Source organism: Zonotrichia leucophrys, unplaced genomic scaffold (genome assembly GCF_028769735.1).
Source record: "Zonotrichia leucophrys gambelii isolate GWCS_2022_RI unplaced genomic scaffold, RI_Zleu_2.0 Scaffold_85_192490, whole genome shotgun sequence".
NCBI lineage: Eukaryota > Metazoa > Chordata > Aves > Passeriformes > Passerellidae > Zonotrichia > Zonotrichia leucophrys.
Window position 1 is genome coordinate 104,681 of NW_026992290.1, and position 17,808 is coordinate 122,488.

Below are 17,808 nucleotides of genomic sequence, written 5' to 3' on the forward strand. Positions count from 1 at the left end.
AGCCAGGCGCTGTTCCTGGGGGACACCCAAGGTGGGCGGGGCCTGTTAAACCGACCAATCACAGCGCAGGGATGCGCCCACACACCCACCAGTCACACAGGGGGTCACAGTTACACCGGCCAATCACAGTGCGCCTCGCGCCCTGGCATCCTCCAATCGCAGTGGGGCTCACGTTAAGACTGGCCAATCGCAGCAGGGCTCACAATTGCACTGGCCAATCACAGCAGGACTCACAATTGCACTGGCCAATCGCAGCAGGACTCACAATTGCGCTGGCCAATCGTGGCAGGAGTCACTCCTGGACTGACCAATCCCGTCCCTCCTGCCTCTTCTCCCAGCCAATCCAGTTACTTGTCCCCATTTTCCTGACCAATGGGGTGTCCCCGTGTCCCAATTCCAGCCAATCCTGTGTCTCCATCTATTGACCAATCCCGTCCCTCCTTTCCCAGTCCTGACCAATGGGGTGCGATCATATCCTAAATCTGACCAATCCCATGCCCCTGTGTGTTGACCAATCACATTGCTTGTGCCCATTTTCCTGACCAATGGGGTGTCCCGGTGTTTCCTGACCAATGGCGTGTCCCCATATCCCTCTCCTGACCAATGGGGTGTCCCCATGTCCCAATCCTGTCCAATCCCGTGTCTCTGTGTATTGACCAATCACAAAATTTACACCCATTTTTCTGACCAATGGCATGTTTCCGTGCCGTTTTTCTGACCAATGGCGTGTCCCCATTTCTCTCCTGACCAATGGGCACGTCCCGCGTCCCAATTCCAACCAATCCAATGTCCCTGTGCATTGACCAATCCCTTTGCCCCACGCCCCAATCCTGACCAATGGCGTGTCCCCGTTGCTCTCTGCTGACCAATGGCGTGTCCCCGTTGCTCTGTGCCGACCAATCCGGTCGCTCGGTGCCGGTTTCTGACCAATCACGTGCCGCGCTCAGGACGGCCCGGCCGTGGTGCTGACGTCGGTGAAGAAGAAGGTGAAGAACGTCGGCATCTTCCTCAAGGTGAGCCCGGATTTGGGGCCAGAACCGGGGATTTTGGGCAAAACCCAAAACCCTGAAATCCTCCCTGGGGAGGGGTCGGGAAATGGGCGGGTTTGGGGCATTTTGGGGCATTTTGGGGCGTTTTGGGGGAGTTTGCAGGACTGAGGGGTTTTGGGGCATTTTGAGGGAATTTTCCCAGAATTTGGGGGTTTTGTTCATTTTGGGAATTCGGGATTTTGGGATTTTTGTGGATTTGGGGATTTTGGGAATTTCAGGGATTTTGGGGATTTGGGGTTTTTGGGGAGTTTTAGAAATTTTGGCATTTTGGGGATTTTGGAATTTCAGGGATTTGGGGAGTTTTAGAAATTTTGGGATTTTGGAATTTTGGGGATTTGAGACATTTTGAGGGTTTTGGGGGAATTTTAGAAACTTTGGGGATTTGGGATTTCGGGGAATTGGAAATTTCTGGGATTTGGGGAATTTTAGAAATTTTGAGGGATTTTGGGGATTTTGGACATTTTGGGATTTTTCGTAATTTGGGGCTTGGAATTTGAAACGTGGGGATTTTGCAGATTTAGGAATTTTGAAAAATTTTAGAAATTTCAGGGGATTTGGGGATTTTGGGCATTTTGAGAATTCTGGAGATTTTGGGGAATTTGGCATTTAGGAATTTGAAATTTGGGGATTTTAGAGATTTTAGAGATTTGGGGGTTTAAAAGTTTTGGGGATTTTGGGATTCTGGGATTTGGGGATTTTTGGGGTTTCGGAATTTTGGATTTTTTGGGGATTTTTTGGGATTTTTGGGGTTTTGGGAATTGGGGATTTTGGGAATTTTCCCAAATTCTCGGTTTCTGTCCCCAGAACGAGGACGAGGACGAGGAGGAGCCGGACAAGGACGCGGCCGAGGATCTGCTGGGCCGGAGCTCCCGCGCTGCCCTGCTGACCGAGAGGACGCGGGTGAGTGACCACGAGTGACCACTGAGTGACCACTGAGTGACCACTGACCCAAAAATACCCAAAAATGTCAAAAAAACCCCCAAAAAAAGGCCCCAAAAATGGCCAAAAAATGACCAGAAGTGACCACGACTGTCCACTGAGTGACCACTGACCCAAAAATACCCAAAAATGTCAAAAAAAACCCCAAAAAAAGGCCCCAAAAATGGCCAAAAAATGACCCAAAATGACCCTGAGTGACCACCCCAAAAATCCCCAGAAATGTCCCAAAAAAATCCCCCAAAAAAACCCCAAAAATGGCCAAAAAATGACCCTGAGTGACCACTGACCAGTGAGTGACCACAACTCCAGAAATCCCCAAAAAATGCCAAAAAAATTCCCAAAAAATTTCAAAAAATCTTTTAAAAAACCCCTCAAAAAAAAGTAAAAATTCTAAAATTTCCTGAAATGACCCTGGGTGACCACAACCCCAAAAATACCCCAAAAATTCCAAAAAAATGTCAAAAAAAATCTTTAAAAATGTCAAAAAAAATCCATAAAATTGCCCAAAATGACCCTGAGTGACCACTGACCACTGAGTGACCACAACCCCAAAATTACCCAAAAAATGCAAAAAAAATTCCCAAAAGTTCCAAAAAGTCTTTAAAAAATCCCAAAAAATCCCTCAAAAAAAAAAGTAAAAAATTCTAAAACTCCCTAAAATTACCCTGAGTGACCACAACCCAAAAATACCCCAAAAATTCCAAAAAACTGTCAAAAAAATCTTTTAAAATGTCAAAAAAAGTCCATAAAATTGCCCAAAATGACCCTGAGTGACCACAACCCCAAAAATACCCCAAAAATTCCAAAAAAAATTGTAAAAAAAAAAAAATTTAAAACGCCAAAAAAAATCCATAAAATTGCCCAAAATGACCCTGAGTGACCACTGACCACTGAGTGACCACAACCCCGAAATTACCCCAAAAAATGCAAAAAAATCCCCCAAAAATTTGAAAAATCTTTAAAAAATCCCCAAAAAATCCCAAAAAAGCCGTAAAAATTCTAAATTTCCCAAAATTTCCTAAAATTACCCTGAGTGACCACAACCCTAAAAATGCTCCGAGAAACGTCAAAAAATTTCAAAAAAAATTGAAAAAAATCCCCAAAAAATTCCAAAAAATCTTTAAAAAAATCCCCAAAAAATTTACAAAATCTTTAAAAAATCCCAAAAAATCCCTCAAAAAAAAAAGTAAAAAATTCTAAAACTCCCTAAAATTACCCTGAGTGACCACAACCCTAAAAATGCTCCGAGAAACGTCAAAAAATTTCAAAAAAATTGAAAAAAATCCCCCAAAATTTCAAAAAATCTTTTAAAAAATCCCAAAAAATCCCAAAAAAGCCGTAAAAATTCTAAATTTCCCAAAATTTCCTAAAATGACCCTGAGTTACCACAACCCCAAAAATGCTCTGTGAAACGCCAACAAATTCAAAAAAAAGTTGAAAAAAATCCCCAAAAAATTCAAAAAAATCTTTAAAAAAATCCCCAAAAAATTTAGAAAATCTTTAAAAAATCCCTCAAAAAAAGAAAAAAAACTTTAAATTTCCCAGAATTTCCTAAAATGACCCTGGGTGACCACAACCCCAAAAATGCTCGAAAAAACGTCAAAAAATTCAAAAAAAATTGAAAAAAATCCCAAAAAATCGCAGAAAAATCCCGTAAAAAACGCCGAAATTTCCCGAAAGGCCCCAAAATGCCCCAAACTGACCCAAATTTCCCCAAAATTCCCAGAACGAGCTGACGGCCGAGGAGAAGCGCCGCGCCCACCAGAAGGAATTGGCCACGCAGCTCAACGAGGACGCGCGGCGGCGCCTGACGGAGCAGAGGGGCGAGCAGCAGACCCAAAAGTGAGCGAATTCACCCCAAAACGGGGAACGGAGCAAAAAACGGGGAAATTTGACCCAAAATTGGGCTCTGGCTTCTTGTGCTGGTTCTGAACCCCTCGGTGGGAATTTGGGCGCTGATTTCTGACCCAATTTCCCAGGTTTTGCCCCAATTCCTGCCCAGATTTGTGCCCTAAATTCCCCCATTTTTGCCCCAATTCCTGCCCCAAATTCCCCCATTCTTACCCCAAAATCTGCCCTGGTTTGTGCCCCAAATTCCCCCATTTTTACCCCAATTTCTGCCCTGGTTTGTGCCCCAAATTCCCCCATTTTTGCCCCAATTCCTGCCCCAAATTCCCCCATTTTTACCCCAATTCCTGCCCTGGTTTGTGCCCCAAATTCCCCTCGTTTTGCCCCAATTTCTGCCCCAATTCCCCCAGTTTTTTCCTCAATTCCGGCCCAAATTCTTGCCTTGATTTTTTCCCCAAATTCCCCAATTTTTACCCCAATTCCTGCCCTGGTTTGTGCCCCAATTTCCCCAATTTTTACCCCAATTCCTGCCCAGATTTTTCTCCAATTTCCCCAGTTTTTGCCCCAATTCCTGCCCTGGTTTGTGCCCCAAATTCCCCCATTTTTACCCCAATTCCTGCCCTGGTTTGTGCCCCAATTTCCCCAATTTTTGCCCCAATTCCTGCCCAGTTTTTTACCCCAAATTCCCCAAATTTTGCCCCAATTCTTGCCCTGCTTTTTGCCCCAATTCCTCCAGTTCTTGCCCCAATTTCTGCCCTTTTTGTTTTTGCCCCAAATTCTCCTTTTATTGCCCCAGTTCCCGCTCGAGTTCTTGCCCCAATTCCCCCAATTTCTACCCAAATTCCTGCCCTGGATTTTGCCCCGATTCCCCCAATTCCTGCCCCAAATCTTCCCCTTCTTGCCCCAATTCCTGCCCTGATTTCTGCCCCAATTCCTCCCCAGACACCCCAAACTCAGTTTTTTACCAAAATCCCAATTTTTCACCCCAAACTCCATTTTTTACCAAAATTTTAATTTTTCACCCCATTTCGGGGCCCGAAAATCCAATGTTTCGTACAAGAGCGCGGCGCTGCTGCCCAAGGAGCCCCTTTTACCCATTAAATCTCATTTTTATTGACCCAAATCCCCATTTTTTCCCCCCAAACACCATAAATCAGTAATTTTACCAAAATCCCGGTTTTTCACCCCATTTCAGGGCCTGGAAATCAAACGTGTCGTACAAGAGCTGCCCAAGGAGCCCTTTTTACCCCAATTAATCTCATTTTAATTTACCCAAATCCCCATTTTTTCCCCCAAACACCATAAATCAGTAATTTTACCAAAATCCCGGTTTTTCACCCCATTTCAGGGCCCGAAAATCGAACGTTTCGTACAAGAGCGCGGCGCTGCTGCCCAAGGAGCCCCTTTCACCCATTAAATCCCATTTTTATTGACGCAAACTCCCGTTTATCACCCCAAACTCCGTTTTTTACCAAAATTGCCGTTTTTCACCCCAAACCAGGGCCCGGAAATCGAACGTGTCGTACAAGAGCGCGGCGCTGCTGCCCAAGGAGCCCCTTTTACTCCAATATATCTCATTTTTATTGACCCATTTTCCCCCCAAACACCATAAATCAGTAATTTTACCAAAATCCCGGTTTTTCACCCCATTTCAGGGCCCGTAAATCGAACGTTTCGTACAAGAGCGCGGCGCTGCTGCCCAAGGAGCCCCTTTTACCCCAAACCCCTGGATGTTTTATCCCAAACCCCCGTTTTTTCCCCCCAAACACCATAAATCAGTAATTTTACCAAAATTGCCATTTTTCACCCCATTTCAGGGCCCGAAAATCGAACGTTTCGTACAAGAGCGCGGCGCTGCTGCCCAAGGAGCCCCTTTTTCCCATTAAATCTCATTTTAATTTACCCAAACTCCCATTTTTTACCCTAAAATCAGTAATTTTACCAAAATCTCGGTTTTTCACCCCATTTCAGGGCCCGTAAATCGAACGTCTCGTACAAGAGCGCGGCGCTGCTGCCCAAGGAGCCGCACGTGCGCGAGATGAAGATTTACATCGACAAGAAGTACGAGAGCGTCATCATGCCCGTGTTCGGCATCGCCACGCCCTTCCACATCGCCACCATCAAGGTCAGACCCAAAACCCACGGAATTCACCCCAAAACGGGGACGGGGGAAAACGGGGGGGAAAAATGGGGAAAAAATGGGGAAAAAATGGGGGAATAATGGGGAAATGGGTGAGGTAGGAGGGAAAGGCAAAACTGGTGCTAAAAATGATCGAAAAACCCAAAACCCCCGGAATTCAACCCAAAACCGGGACGGGGGGAAACGGGGGGAAAAAGGGGGGGAAAAAATGGGAAAAAATAGGGAATAATGGGGGAATCATGGGGAAATGGGTGAGGTAGGAGGGAAAGCAGTAAAAGTGCTCAAAAAACCCAAAACCCCCGGAATTCACCCCAAAACGGGCACGGGGGGAAACGGGGGGAAAAAATAGGGAAAAATGGGGGAATAATGGGGGAATAATGGGGAAAATGGTATGCAGTAAAAGTGCTCAAAAAACCCAAAATCCACGGAATTCGACCCAAAACGGGGACGGGGGAAAAACGGGGGGGAAAATGGGGGGAAAATAGGGAAAAAATGGGGAAATAATGGGGAAATGGGTGAGGTGGAAAGAGAAGCCAAAATGGACACTAAGAAATGCTGCAAAATCCCCGTTTTTCACCCCAAACCCCCTCCTAACCCCAAATTTTAGGCATTTTGGGGTCCCACCACACCTGGACGAGGGTTTGACCTGCGTTTTAGGAGATTTTAGGTTCCCACCCCCAAAATCCCCGTTTTTCGTCCCAAACCCCCGTTTTTCACCAAAATCCCGGTTTTTCTCCCCAAATCTCTGTCCCAAGAACATCAGCATGTCGGTGGAAGGGGACTACACCTACCAAAATCTCCGTTTTCACCCCAAATCCCCGTCTTTCACCCCAAATCTCTGTTTTTTACCCAAATCTCTGTTTTTCGTCCCAAATCCCCGTGTTTACCCAAAATCCCGTTTTTTTACCCCAAACCCGCAGAACATCAGCATGTCGGTGGAGGGGGACTACACCTACCAAAATCCCCGTTTTTCACCAAAATCCCCGTTTTTCCCCCCAAATCTCCAGAACATCAGCATGTCGGTGGAAGGGGACTACACCTACCAAAATCTCCGTTTTTCACCCCAAATCCCCGTGTTTACCCAAAATCCCCGTTTTTACCCCAAATCCCCGTTTTTCACCCCAATCTCTGTTTTTTACCCAAAATCCCGGTTTTTCACCCCAAATCCCCAGAACATCAGCATGTCGGTGGAAGGGGACTACACCTACCAAAATCCCCGTTTTCACCCCAAATCCCCATTTTTACCCCAAATCCCGGTTTTTCACCCCAAATCTCCAGAACATCAGCATGTCGGTGGAGGGGGACTACACCTACCAAAATCCCCGTTTTTCACCAAAATCCCCGTTTTCCCCCATCCATACCCCCCGTTTTCACCAAAATCCTGTTTTTCACCCCAAATCTTCCCAGAACATCAGCATGTCGGTGGAGGGGACTACACCTACCCAAATCCCCGTTTTCACCCAAAATCCCGGTTTTTCACCCAAATCCCTTTTTCACCCAAATCCTGTTTTTCACCAAAATCCCCATTTTTCCCCCAAACCCCAGAACATCAGCATGTCGGTGGAAGGGGACTACACCTACCATGACCGCCATTCAACCTTCCTTTCCCAACTCCGCATCAGCTGTCGGGAAGGGGCACACCTACCGCGACAATCCTCCGAGGGCCAACAGAACTCTTCCCCAACCCCGAGGCCACCTTCGTCAAGGAGATGTGAGTGACCGTGGGCACCCGTGGTCACTCGGTGGTCACTCGGTGGTCACTCGGTGGTCACCCTGTGGTCACTCGGTGGTCAGTGTGGTCAGTCAGGGCGTTTTTGGGGGCTCCTCGAGGTTTTTGGGGGGTTTTTTGGGGGTTTTTTGGGGTTTGGAGGGGTCTTCTGAAGGGTTCTGGAGGTTCCTCGAGGTTCTCCTGAGGTTCCTCAAGGTTCTTTTGGGGTTCCTCAAGGTTTTTTGGGGTCCTTTGATGTTTTTTTGAGGTTTTTCAAGGATTTTTGGGTAATTTTGAGGTTTCTCAAGGTTCTTCTGAGGTTCCTCAAGGTTTTTTTGGGGTTCCTCAAGGTTTTTTGGGGTCCTTTGATGTATTTTTGGGGTTTTTCAAGGTTTTGTGGGGTTTTTTTGAGGTTTCTCGAGGTTCTCCTGAAGTTCTCCAAGGTTCTTTTGAGGTTCCTCAAGGTTTTTTTGGGGTTCTTCAAGGTTTTTTGGTGTTCCTCAACGTTTTTTTTGGGGTCCTTTGATTTTTTTTTTGAGGTTTTTTAAGGTTTTTTGGGGGTTTTTTTGAGGTTTCTCAAGGTTCTCCTGAAGTTCCTCAAGGTTCTTCTGGGGTTCCTCAAGGTTCTTCTGGGGTTCCTCAAGGTTTTTTGGGGTCCTTTGATGTTTTTCGAGGTTTTTTAAGGTTTTTTGGGGGTTTTTTTGAGGTTCCTCAAAGTTCTCCTGAGGTTCCTCAAGGTTCTCCTGAGGTTCCTCAAGGTTCTTTTGAGGTTCCTCAAGGTTTTTTGAGGCTTCTTTGCCGTTTTTTGGGGTTTTTCGACCTTTTTTTGGGGCGAGGCAGAGCAGAGCGGTGGGGGGTCAGCGGGCGGTCACTCGGTGGTCACTCAGTGGTCACTCAGTGGTCACTCGTGGTCACTCCCAGCACGTACCGCGCGTCCAACCTGAAGCCGCCGGGGGAGTCGACGGTGCCGGCGTCGAACCTGCAGAACGCGTTCAGGATCATCAAGGAGGTGCAGAAACGGTACAAGACCCGCGAGGCCGAGGAGAAGGAGAAGGAGGTCAGTGATGGTCACTCATGGTCACTCTGTGGTCACTCAGGGGTCAGTCAGGGGTCAGTCACAGTCATGGTCAGTCATGGTCAGTGGTCACTCAGGGGTCAGTAATGGTCAGTGATGGTCAGTGGTCACTGTGGTCACTCAGGGGTCACTCAGGGGTCAGTCACAGTCATGGTCAGTCATGGTCAGTGTTCACTCATGGTCAGTGGTCACTCAGGGGTCAGTCATGGTCAGTGGTTCAGGATCATCAAGGAGGTGCAGAAACGGTACAAGACCCGCGAGGCCGAGGAGAAGGAGAAGGAGGTCAGTGATGGTCACTCTGTGGTCACTCTGTGGTCACTCAGGGGTCAGTCATGGTCAGTGGTCAGTCAGGGGTCAGTCATGGTCAGTGGTTCCGCATCATCAAGGAGGTGCAGAAACGGTACAAGACCCGCGAGGCCGAGGAGAAGGAGAAGGAGGTCAGTGATGGTCACTCTGTGGTCAGTGGTCACTCAGGGGTCAGTCACAGTCAGTGGTCACTCATGGTCAGTGGTTCAGGATCATCAAGGAGGTGCAGAAACGGTACAAGACCCGCGAGGCCGAGGAGAAGGAGAAGGAGGTCAGTGATGGTCACTCGTGGTCACTCAGGGGTCAGTCAGTGGTCACTCAGGGGTCAGTCACGGTCAGTGGTCAGTCAGGGGTCAGTCAGGGGTCAGTCAGTGGTCAGTGGTCACTCAGGGGTCACTCAGGGTCAGTGGTCAGTCAGGGGTCAGTCACAGTCAGTGGTCAGTCATGGTCAGTGGTCAGTCACGGTCAGTGGTTCAGGATCATCAAGGAGGTGCAGAAACGGTACAAGACCCGCGAGGCCGAGGAGAAGGAGAAGGAGGTCAGTGGTGGTCAGTGGTCACTCTGTGGTCACTCAGGGGTCATGCATGGTCAGTGGTCACTCAGGGGTCACTCATCATCAGTGGTTACTCTGTGGTCATTCAGTGGCCATCTGGGGGTCACCAGGCAGTGGTCAGTGAGTGGACGTTGGATGGACATTGGTTGGTCAATGAGCGACCATTGAGTGGTCAGTCAGTGGTCACTGAGTGGTCACTGAGTGGTCAGTCAGTGGTCAATGAGTGGTCACTGAGTGGTCAGTCAGTGGTCAGTCAGTGGTCAGTCAGTGGTCAGTCAGTGGTCACTGAGTGGTCAGTCAGTGGCCAGTGGTCAGTCAGTGGTCAGTCAGTGGTCAGTCAGTGGCCTGTGGTCAGTCAGTGGTCAATGAGTGGTCACTGAGTGGTCAGTCAGTGCCCAGTGGTCAGTGGTCAATGAGTGGTCAGTCAGTGGCCAGTGGTCAGTCAGTGGTCAGTTAGTGGTCACTGAGTGGTCAGTCATTGGTCACTAAAGGTTTATGGAGCAATCCTTGGCCATTGAGTGACCATTGAGGGGTCAGTGGTCACCAAGTGGTCAGTGGTCATTGAGTGGTCATTAGATGGTCAATGAATGGTCATTGAGTGACCATTGAGTGGTCAGTGGTCACCCAGTGAGCGGACATTGGATGGTCAGAGAATGGTCAATGAATGCTCATTGGGTGGACATCGAGTGGTCAGTCAGTGGTAAGTGGTCAGTGGTCATTGAGTGGTCATTAGATGGTCAATGAATGGTCATTGAGTGGTCAATGGGTGGACATTGAGTCAGTGGTCAGTGGTCAATGGGTGGACATTGGATGGTCAGTGAGTGGTCATTGAGTGGACATTGGGTGGACATTGAGTGGTCAATGAACGGTCAATGAGTGGTCATTGGGTGGACATTGGATGGTCAGTGAGTGGTCAGTAAGTGGTCAGTGGTCATTGGGCGGACATTGGATGGTCATTGAGAGGTCAATGGGTGGACATTGAGTGGTCAATGATCATTGGTCATTGAATGGTCAATGGGTGGACATTGAGTGGTCAACGAATGGTCAATGGGTGGACATTGGATGGTCAGTGAGTGGTCATTGAGTGGTCAGTGATCATTGGTCATTGAATGGTCAATGGGTGGACATTGAGTGGTCAATGAACGATCAATGAGTGGTCATTTGGTGGACATTGAGTGGACATTGAGTGGTCAACGATCATTGCTCATTGAATGGTCAATGGGTGGACATTGAGTGGTCAATGAACGGTCAATGAGTGGTCACCCAGTGGTCACTCAGTGGTCACTCAGTGGTCACTCGGTGGTCACCCAGTGGTCACCCAGTGGTCACCCAGTGGTCACTCAGTGGTCACTCAGTGGTCACTCCGTGGTCACTCAGCGGTCACTCGGTGGTCACCCGGTGGTCACTCGGTGGTCACTCAGTGGTCACCCAGTGGTCACTCAGTGGTCACTCGTGTCCGCAGGGCATCGTCAAGCAGGACTCGCTGGTGATCAACCTGAACCGCAGCAACCCCAAGCTGAAGGACCTGTACATCCGGCCCAACATCGCGCAGAAGCGCATGCAGGGCGCGCTCGAGGCCCACGTCAACGGTGACACCAAAACTGCCCAAAGTGACCCAAAATCCCCCAAACTCGGGCACCTCGGGCGGCTCCGCGGGCTGGTTGGGGGTTTATTGGGGTTTTTGGGGTTTTTTGGGGTTTTTTGGGGTTTTTTAGGGATTTTTTGGGGTTTTTTGGGGATTTTTCAAGGGTTTTTGGAGGTTCCTCAAGGTTCTTCCGAGGTTCCTCAAGGTTCTTTGGATGTTCCTCAAGGTTCTTTTGGGGTTATTTAACGTTTTTTGGAGTTTCTTTGACGTGTTTTGGGGTTCTCAAAAGGTTTTGAGGGGTTCTTCAGGGGTTTTTGGAGGTTCCTCAAGGTTCTCCTGAGGTTCCTCAACATTTTTTGACATTCCTCATGGTTTTTTGGGGTTCTTTAACGTTTTTTGGGGTTTCTTTGATGTATTTTGGGGTTCTTCAAGGGTTTTTGGAGGTTCCTCAAAGTTCTTCTGAGGTTCCTCAAGGTTCTTTGGATGTTCCTCAACGTTTTTTTGGGGTTATTTAATGTTTTTTGGGGTTTCTTTGACATTTTTTGGAGTTTCTTTGATGTGTTTTGGGGTTCTTCAAGGGTTTTTAGAGGTTCTTTGAGGTTCTTCTGAAGTTCCTCAAGGTTCTTTTGGGGTTCTTTAACGTTTTTTGGGGTTTCTTTGATGTATTTTGGGGTTCTTCAAGGGTTTTTGGAGGTTCCTCAAGGTTCTTCTGAGGTTCCTCAAGGTTCTTTTGATGTTCCTCAACGTTTTTTGGGGTTCCTCAAGGTTCTTTTGGGGTTCTTTAACGTTTTTTGGGGTTTCTTTGCTGTTTTTTGGGGTTCTTTGACGTTTTTTAGATGATTTCTGAGGTTCCTCAAGGTTCTTTTGGAGTTCTTCAACATTTTTTGGGAGTTTCCGAAGGTTTTTGGCGTTTTTCAACGTTTTTGGGGTTCCTGTGGATTTTGGGGTGAATTCCATGGGTTTTGGGGTCATTTTCCTGGATTGTGGGGTGGTTCCCCTGGATTTTGGGGCGGTTTCCCTGGATTTTAGGTTCCAGTACATTTTGGGCTGTTTTCCTGTGGATTTTGGGGCGTTTTCCTGGATTTCTGATCCCCACAAATTTTGGGCTGAAACCTGCGGATTTTGGGGCAATTCCTGCGCATTTTTGGGTGGGTTTTGGGTCACTCGCCCCGGATTTCACATCCCCACGAATTACGGGGTGGTTCCCCTGAATTTTGGGGTGAATCCCGCGGATTTTGGGGTGGATTTTGGGGCGTTTTCACGGATTTTGAGTCCTTTGGGGTTTTGGGCTGAATTCCGGCGTTTTTGGGGTGATTTTTGTGGATTTTTGGGGCAATTCCCCTGAATTTTGCGTTTCCGTGAATTTTGGGGTGGTTCCCCTGAATTTTGGGCTGAATTCCGCGGATTTTGGGGTGGATTTTGGGGCGTTTTCACGGATTTTGAGTCCGTATGAATTTTGGGCTGAATTCCGGCGTTTTTGGGGTGATTTTTGTGGATTTTTGGGGCAATTCCCCTGAATTTTGCGTTTCCGTGAATTTCGGGGTGGTTCCCCTGAATTTTGGGCTGAATCCCGCGGATTTTTGGGTGGATTTTGGGGCGTTTTCATGGATTTTGAGTCCTTTGGGGTTTTGGGCTGAATTCGGGCGTTTTTGGGTCTCCAGGGTTCCGCTTCACGTCGGTGCGGGGGGACAAGGTGGACATCCTGTACAACAACATCAAGCACGCCGTGTTCCAGCCCTGCGACGGCGAGATGATCATCGTGCTGCACTTCCACCTCAAGGTTTGGGGCCAAAAACGCCGATTTCGGGCAAAAACCGCGATTTTCTGTCAAACCCCCGCGGGTTTGGGGCAAAACCTCGGGAGTTTGGGGAGGGAGCTCGGGGGGTGCAGGGCAGCTCCGGAATGGGGGGGAATGGGGGGAAAGAGAGGGGGATTTGGGGGGAAATCCGGGGATTTTGGGCAAATTCCCCATTTTGGGTTAAATACCTACGGTGTTTGATAAAACTCCACAGTTTTGGGTGGAAATCCTGGGATTTTGGGCAAATTCCTCATTTTTGGTCAGACACTCAGTTTTCAGTAAAACTCTGGGATTTTGGGGGGAAATCCTGGGATTTTGGGCAAATTCCCCATTTTGGGTCAAACACCCGCTGGTTTTGTGTAAAATTCTGCATTTTTGGGTTTAAATCCTGGGATTTTGGGAAAAGTTCCTCAGTTTGGGTTGGATATTGTTTGTTTTTGGTAAAACTCTGGGATTTTGGGGGGAAATTCTGGCATATTGGACAAATTCCCCATTTTGGCTTGAACACCCATGTTTTTTTGTAAAACTCTGCAGTTTTGGGGGGAAATCCTGGGATTTTGGGTAAACTCCCCATTTTGGGTTAAATATTTACGGTGTTTGATAAAACCCCACAATTTTGGGTGTAAACCCTGGGATTTTGGGTAAACTCCCCGGTTTGGGTCAGATATTTCCAGTTTTTGTTCAAACCCCACAATTTTGGGTGAAAGCCGCCAATTTTGAAGCCCAATTTTGATTACTTGGGGTCCAAACCTGAAATTTTGGGTTGAAACCCTCCAGTTTTTGGTTCCAAACCTGGGGGATTTCAAGCTGGAATTTGGGGGGTTTTTTCCCCAACTTTTTTGGGTTTTTTTCCCCAAATTTCTGTTTTTTTCCCAAAATTCTCTAATTTAGATCTCAATTTTGATTACTTGGGGGTCAAAACCTGAAATTTTGGGTTGAAATCCTCCAGTTTTTTGGCTCCAAACCAGGGGATTTCGAGCTGGAATTTTGGGGTTTTTTTGCCCAAATTTTTGGTGGTTTTCCCCACATTTCATTGTTTTTCCCGAAATCCCCAATTTAAAGCCCAATTTTGATTACTTGGGGTCCAAACATGAAATTTTGGGTTGAAACCCTCCGGTTTTTTGGCTCCAAACCGGGGAATTTCAAGCCACAATTTCAGGGTATTTTTCCCCAAATATTCAGGATTTTTCCCCAATTTCGTTGTTTTTCCCAAAATCCCCAATTTGCCGCCCAATTTTGCCTCAAAACCCTCCAGTTTCAGCTCCAAACCGGGGGAATTTCAATCCAGAATTTCGGGCTTTCCTTCCCAAATTTTTTCGGCTTTTTTCCCCCAAATTTTCGAGTTTTTCCCCCCGTTTTTTTCGCTTTTTCCCAAAATCGCCGTTTTTCCCCCCAGAACGCCATCATGTTCGGCAAGAAGCGGCACACGGACGTGCAGTTCTACACCGAGGTGGGCGAGATCACCACGGACCTGGGCAAGCACCAGCACATGCACGACCGCGACGACCTCTACGCCGAGCAGGTCTGGTTTGGGGCGAATTCCTGCGATTTTGGGAAATTTCCGCGATTTTGGGGGATTTTCTGCGTTTTGGCGCAGACGGGGCGGGAGATGATTCTTGGAACAGTTTCCCTGGGTTTGGGGTGTTTTCTGGGGTTTTTTGGCCGTTTTCTGTGGGGTTTTTGGGGTTTTTTGCTGCTCTCCACACCGCACAAATTTTGGGGTGAATTCCGGGATTTTTGGGCCATTTTCTGGGGTTTTTTTTTTGGTAATATCCCAAATTTTATTTCTGGATGTACCGGGAGCTGTTTTTAGGGCCATTTCCATGGATTTTGGGCCATTTCCCGTGGGATTTTTTGGGGGTTTTTGGGGTTTTTTGCTGCTTTCCACACCTGACAAATTTTGGGGTGAATTCCGGTGATTTTGGTGCAGATGGGGCGGGAGATGATTCTTGGAACAGTTTCCCTGGGTTTGGGGTGTTTTCTGGGGTTTTTTGGCCGTTTTCTGTGGGGTTTTTGGGGTTTTTTGCTGCTCTCCACACCGCACAAATTTTGGGGTGAATTCCGGGATTTTTGGGCCATTTCCTGGGTTTTTTTTTTTGTAATATCCCAAATTTTGGGTTCTGGATGTACCGGGAGCTGTTTTTAGGGCCATTTCCATGGATTTTGGGCCATTTCCCGTGGGATTTTTTGGGGGTTTTTGGGGTTTTTTGCTGCTTTCCACACCTGACAAATTTTGGGGTGAATTCCGGTGATTTTGGTGCAGATGGAGCGGGAGATGATTCTTGGAACAGTTTCCCTGGTTTTGGGGTGTTTTTGGGGTTTTTTTGGCCGTTTTCTGTGGGGTTTTTGGGGTTTTTGGGGTTTTTTGCTGCTCTCCACACCTGACAAATTTTGGGGTGAATTCCGGGATTTTTGGGCCATTTCCTGGGGGGTTTTTTTTGTAATATCCCAAATTTTATTTCTGGATGTACCGGGAGCTGTTTTTAGGGCCATTTCCATGGATTTTGGGCCATTTCCCGTGGGATTTTTTGGGGGTTTTTGGGGTTTTTTGCTGCTTTCCACACCGCACAAATTTTGGGGTGAATTCCGGTGATTTTGGTGCAGATGGAGCGGGAGATGATTCTTGGAATAATTTCCCTGGTTTTGGGGTGTTTTTGGGGTTTTTTTGGCCGTTTTCTGTGGGGTTTTTTGGGGGGTTTTTGCTGCTTTCCGCACCTGACGAAATTTTGGGGTGAATTCCGGTGATTTTGGTGCAGATGGAGCGGGAGATGCGGCACAAGCTGAAAACGGCCTTCAAGAACTTCATCGAGAAGGTCGAGGCGCTGACCAAGGAGGAGCTCGAGTTCGAGGTGCCCTTCCGGGAGCTGGGGTGAGTTTGGGCCGAAAAACGGCGGAAACGGGAAAAAAGGGGAAAAAAGGGTGAAAAAATAGGGAAAAATTTGGGAAAAAATTGGGAAAAAATGGGGAAAAACTGGGAAGAAAAGGGAGGGAAAATGAGGGAGAAAAGAGGGAAAATTTGGGAAAAAAATTGGGAAAAAATTGGGAAAAAATGGGGAAAAATTTGGGAAAAAATGGGGAAAAACTGGGAAGAAATGGGAGGGAAAATGAGGGAGAAAAGAGGGAAAATTTGGGAAAAAAAGGGGAAAAAATTGGGAAAAATTTGGGAAAAAATGGGGAAAAACTGGGGAGAAATGGGAGGGAAAATGAGGGAGAAAAGAGGAAAAAATGGTGGAAAAATGGGGAAAATAATGGGGGGAAAAAAGGGGAAAATGGGAAAAGCTGGGGTTTGGGGGCCGTTTTTGGGGATTTTGGGGCCGTTTTTGGGGATTTTGGGTCTCTCCAGTTTTTGGGTTTGTTCCCAGGGATTTTGGGGCCTTTTTTGGGGATTTTGAGGCGGTTCCTGCAGATTTTGGGGCCGTTCTTTGGGCTTTTGGCTCATTACCAGTTTTGGGTTAAATCCTGGCAGTTTTGGTGCCATTTTTGGGGATTTTGGGGCTTTTACTGGTGATTTTGGGTCACTCTGGGTTTTGGGTTCATTCCTGGAGATTTTGGGTCCATTTTTGGGGATTTTGGGGCCATTTTCAGCGATTTTGGGGTCATTCTTTAGGATTTTGTGTCCCTGCGCATTTTGGGTTCATTCCCGGTGGTTTTGGGGCCGTTTTTTTGGGATTTTGGGGCCGTTTTGGGGGGATTTTCAGTGATTTGGTGTCGGTGCCGGTTTTGGGTTGATTCCCGGAGATTTTGGCTCCGTTTTTTGGGGATTTTGGGGCCATTTTGGGGGGATTTTCAGGGATTTGGTGTCCGTGCCCGTTTTGGGTTCATTCCCGGTGATTTTGGGGCTGTTTTTGGGGATTTCTGGGCCATTTGGGGGGATTTTCAGGGATTTTGTGTCCCTGCCCGTTTTGGGTTCATTCCCGGTGGTTTTGGGGCCGTTTTTTTGGGATTTTGGGGCCGTTTTGGGGGGATTTTCAGGGATTTGGTGTCGGTGCCCGTTTTGGGCTGATTCCCGGCGGTTTTGGGTCCGTCAGGTTCAATGGCGCCCCGTACCGCAGCACCTGCCTCCTGCAGCCGACCAGCAGCGCCCTCGTCAACTGCACCGAGTGGGTGAGTACGGACAGGTGTGATACAGGTGTGAGATGGACAGGTGTGTTATGGACAGGTGTGGGACAGGTGTGACCTCGTCAACTGCACCGAGTGGGTGAGTGAGACACGGACAGGTGTGATACAGGTGTGATACAGGTGTGATACAGGTGTGATACAGGTGTGTTATATGGACAGGTGTGTGACCTTATCAACTGCACCGAGTGGGTGAGTACGGGTGGGACAGACAGGTGTGTGATACAGGTGTGATACAGACAGGTGTGGGACAGGGCAACTGCACCGAGTGGGTGAGTACAGGTGGGACAGACAGGTGTGAGACAGGTGAGATACAGACAGGTGTGATCTCGTCAACTGCACCGAGTGGGTGAGTACGGACAGACAGACAGACAGGTGAGATAGGGACAGACAGACAGACAGGTGTGACAGGGACAGGTGTGATACAGGTGTGTTATGGACAGGTGTGACAGAGACAGGTGTGTGACCTCGTCAACTGCACCGAGTGAGTGAGTACGGACAGACAGACAGGTGAGATACAGGTGTGTTATATGGACAGGTGTGAGACAGGTGCGTTATGGACAGGTGTGACAGGGACAGGTGTGATACAGACAGGTGAGATATAGGTGTGTGATAGGTGTGACCTCATCAACTGCACTGATTAGGTGAGTACAGACAGGGGTGATACAGGTGTGACAGGGACAGGTGTGGG

At 47.8% G+C, this 17,808-nt stretch overlaps 1 protein-coding gene across 1 annotated transcript in view; it reads left to right on the plus strand.

Moving 5' to 3' along the window:
- Positions 1 to 17,808, plus strand: part of SUPT16H (SPT16 homolog, facilitates chromatin remodeling subunit) — a 40,384-nt gene that overhangs the window by 15,768 nt on the left and 6,808 nt on the right. The window contains exons 11-22 of the mRNA XM_064737589.1: positions 948 to 1,013; positions 1,854 to 1,949; positions 3,715 to 3,830; positions 5,808 to 5,961; positions 6,732 to 6,796; positions 7,610 to 7,687; positions 8,606 to 8,741; positions 11,081 to 11,207; positions 12,865 to 12,983; positions 14,398 to 14,523; positions 15,758 to 15,870; positions 17,030 to 17,105. Coding sequence (XP_064593659.1) covers positions 948 to 1,013; positions 1,854 to 1,949; positions 3,715 to 3,830; positions 5,808 to 5,961; positions 6,732 to 6,796; positions 7,610 to 7,687; positions 8,606 to 8,741; positions 11,081 to 11,207; positions 12,865 to 12,983; positions 14,398 to 14,523; positions 15,758 to 15,870; positions 17,030 to 17,105 — 1,272 coding nt within the window. The remainder of the gene's footprint in view (positions 1 to 947; positions 1,014 to 1,853; positions 1,950 to 3,714; positions 3,831 to 5,807; positions 5,962 to 6,731; positions 6,797 to 7,609; positions 7,688 to 8,605; positions 8,742 to 11,080; positions 11,208 to 12,864; positions 12,984 to 14,397; positions 14,524 to 15,757; positions 15,871 to 17,029; positions 17,106 to 17,808) is intronic.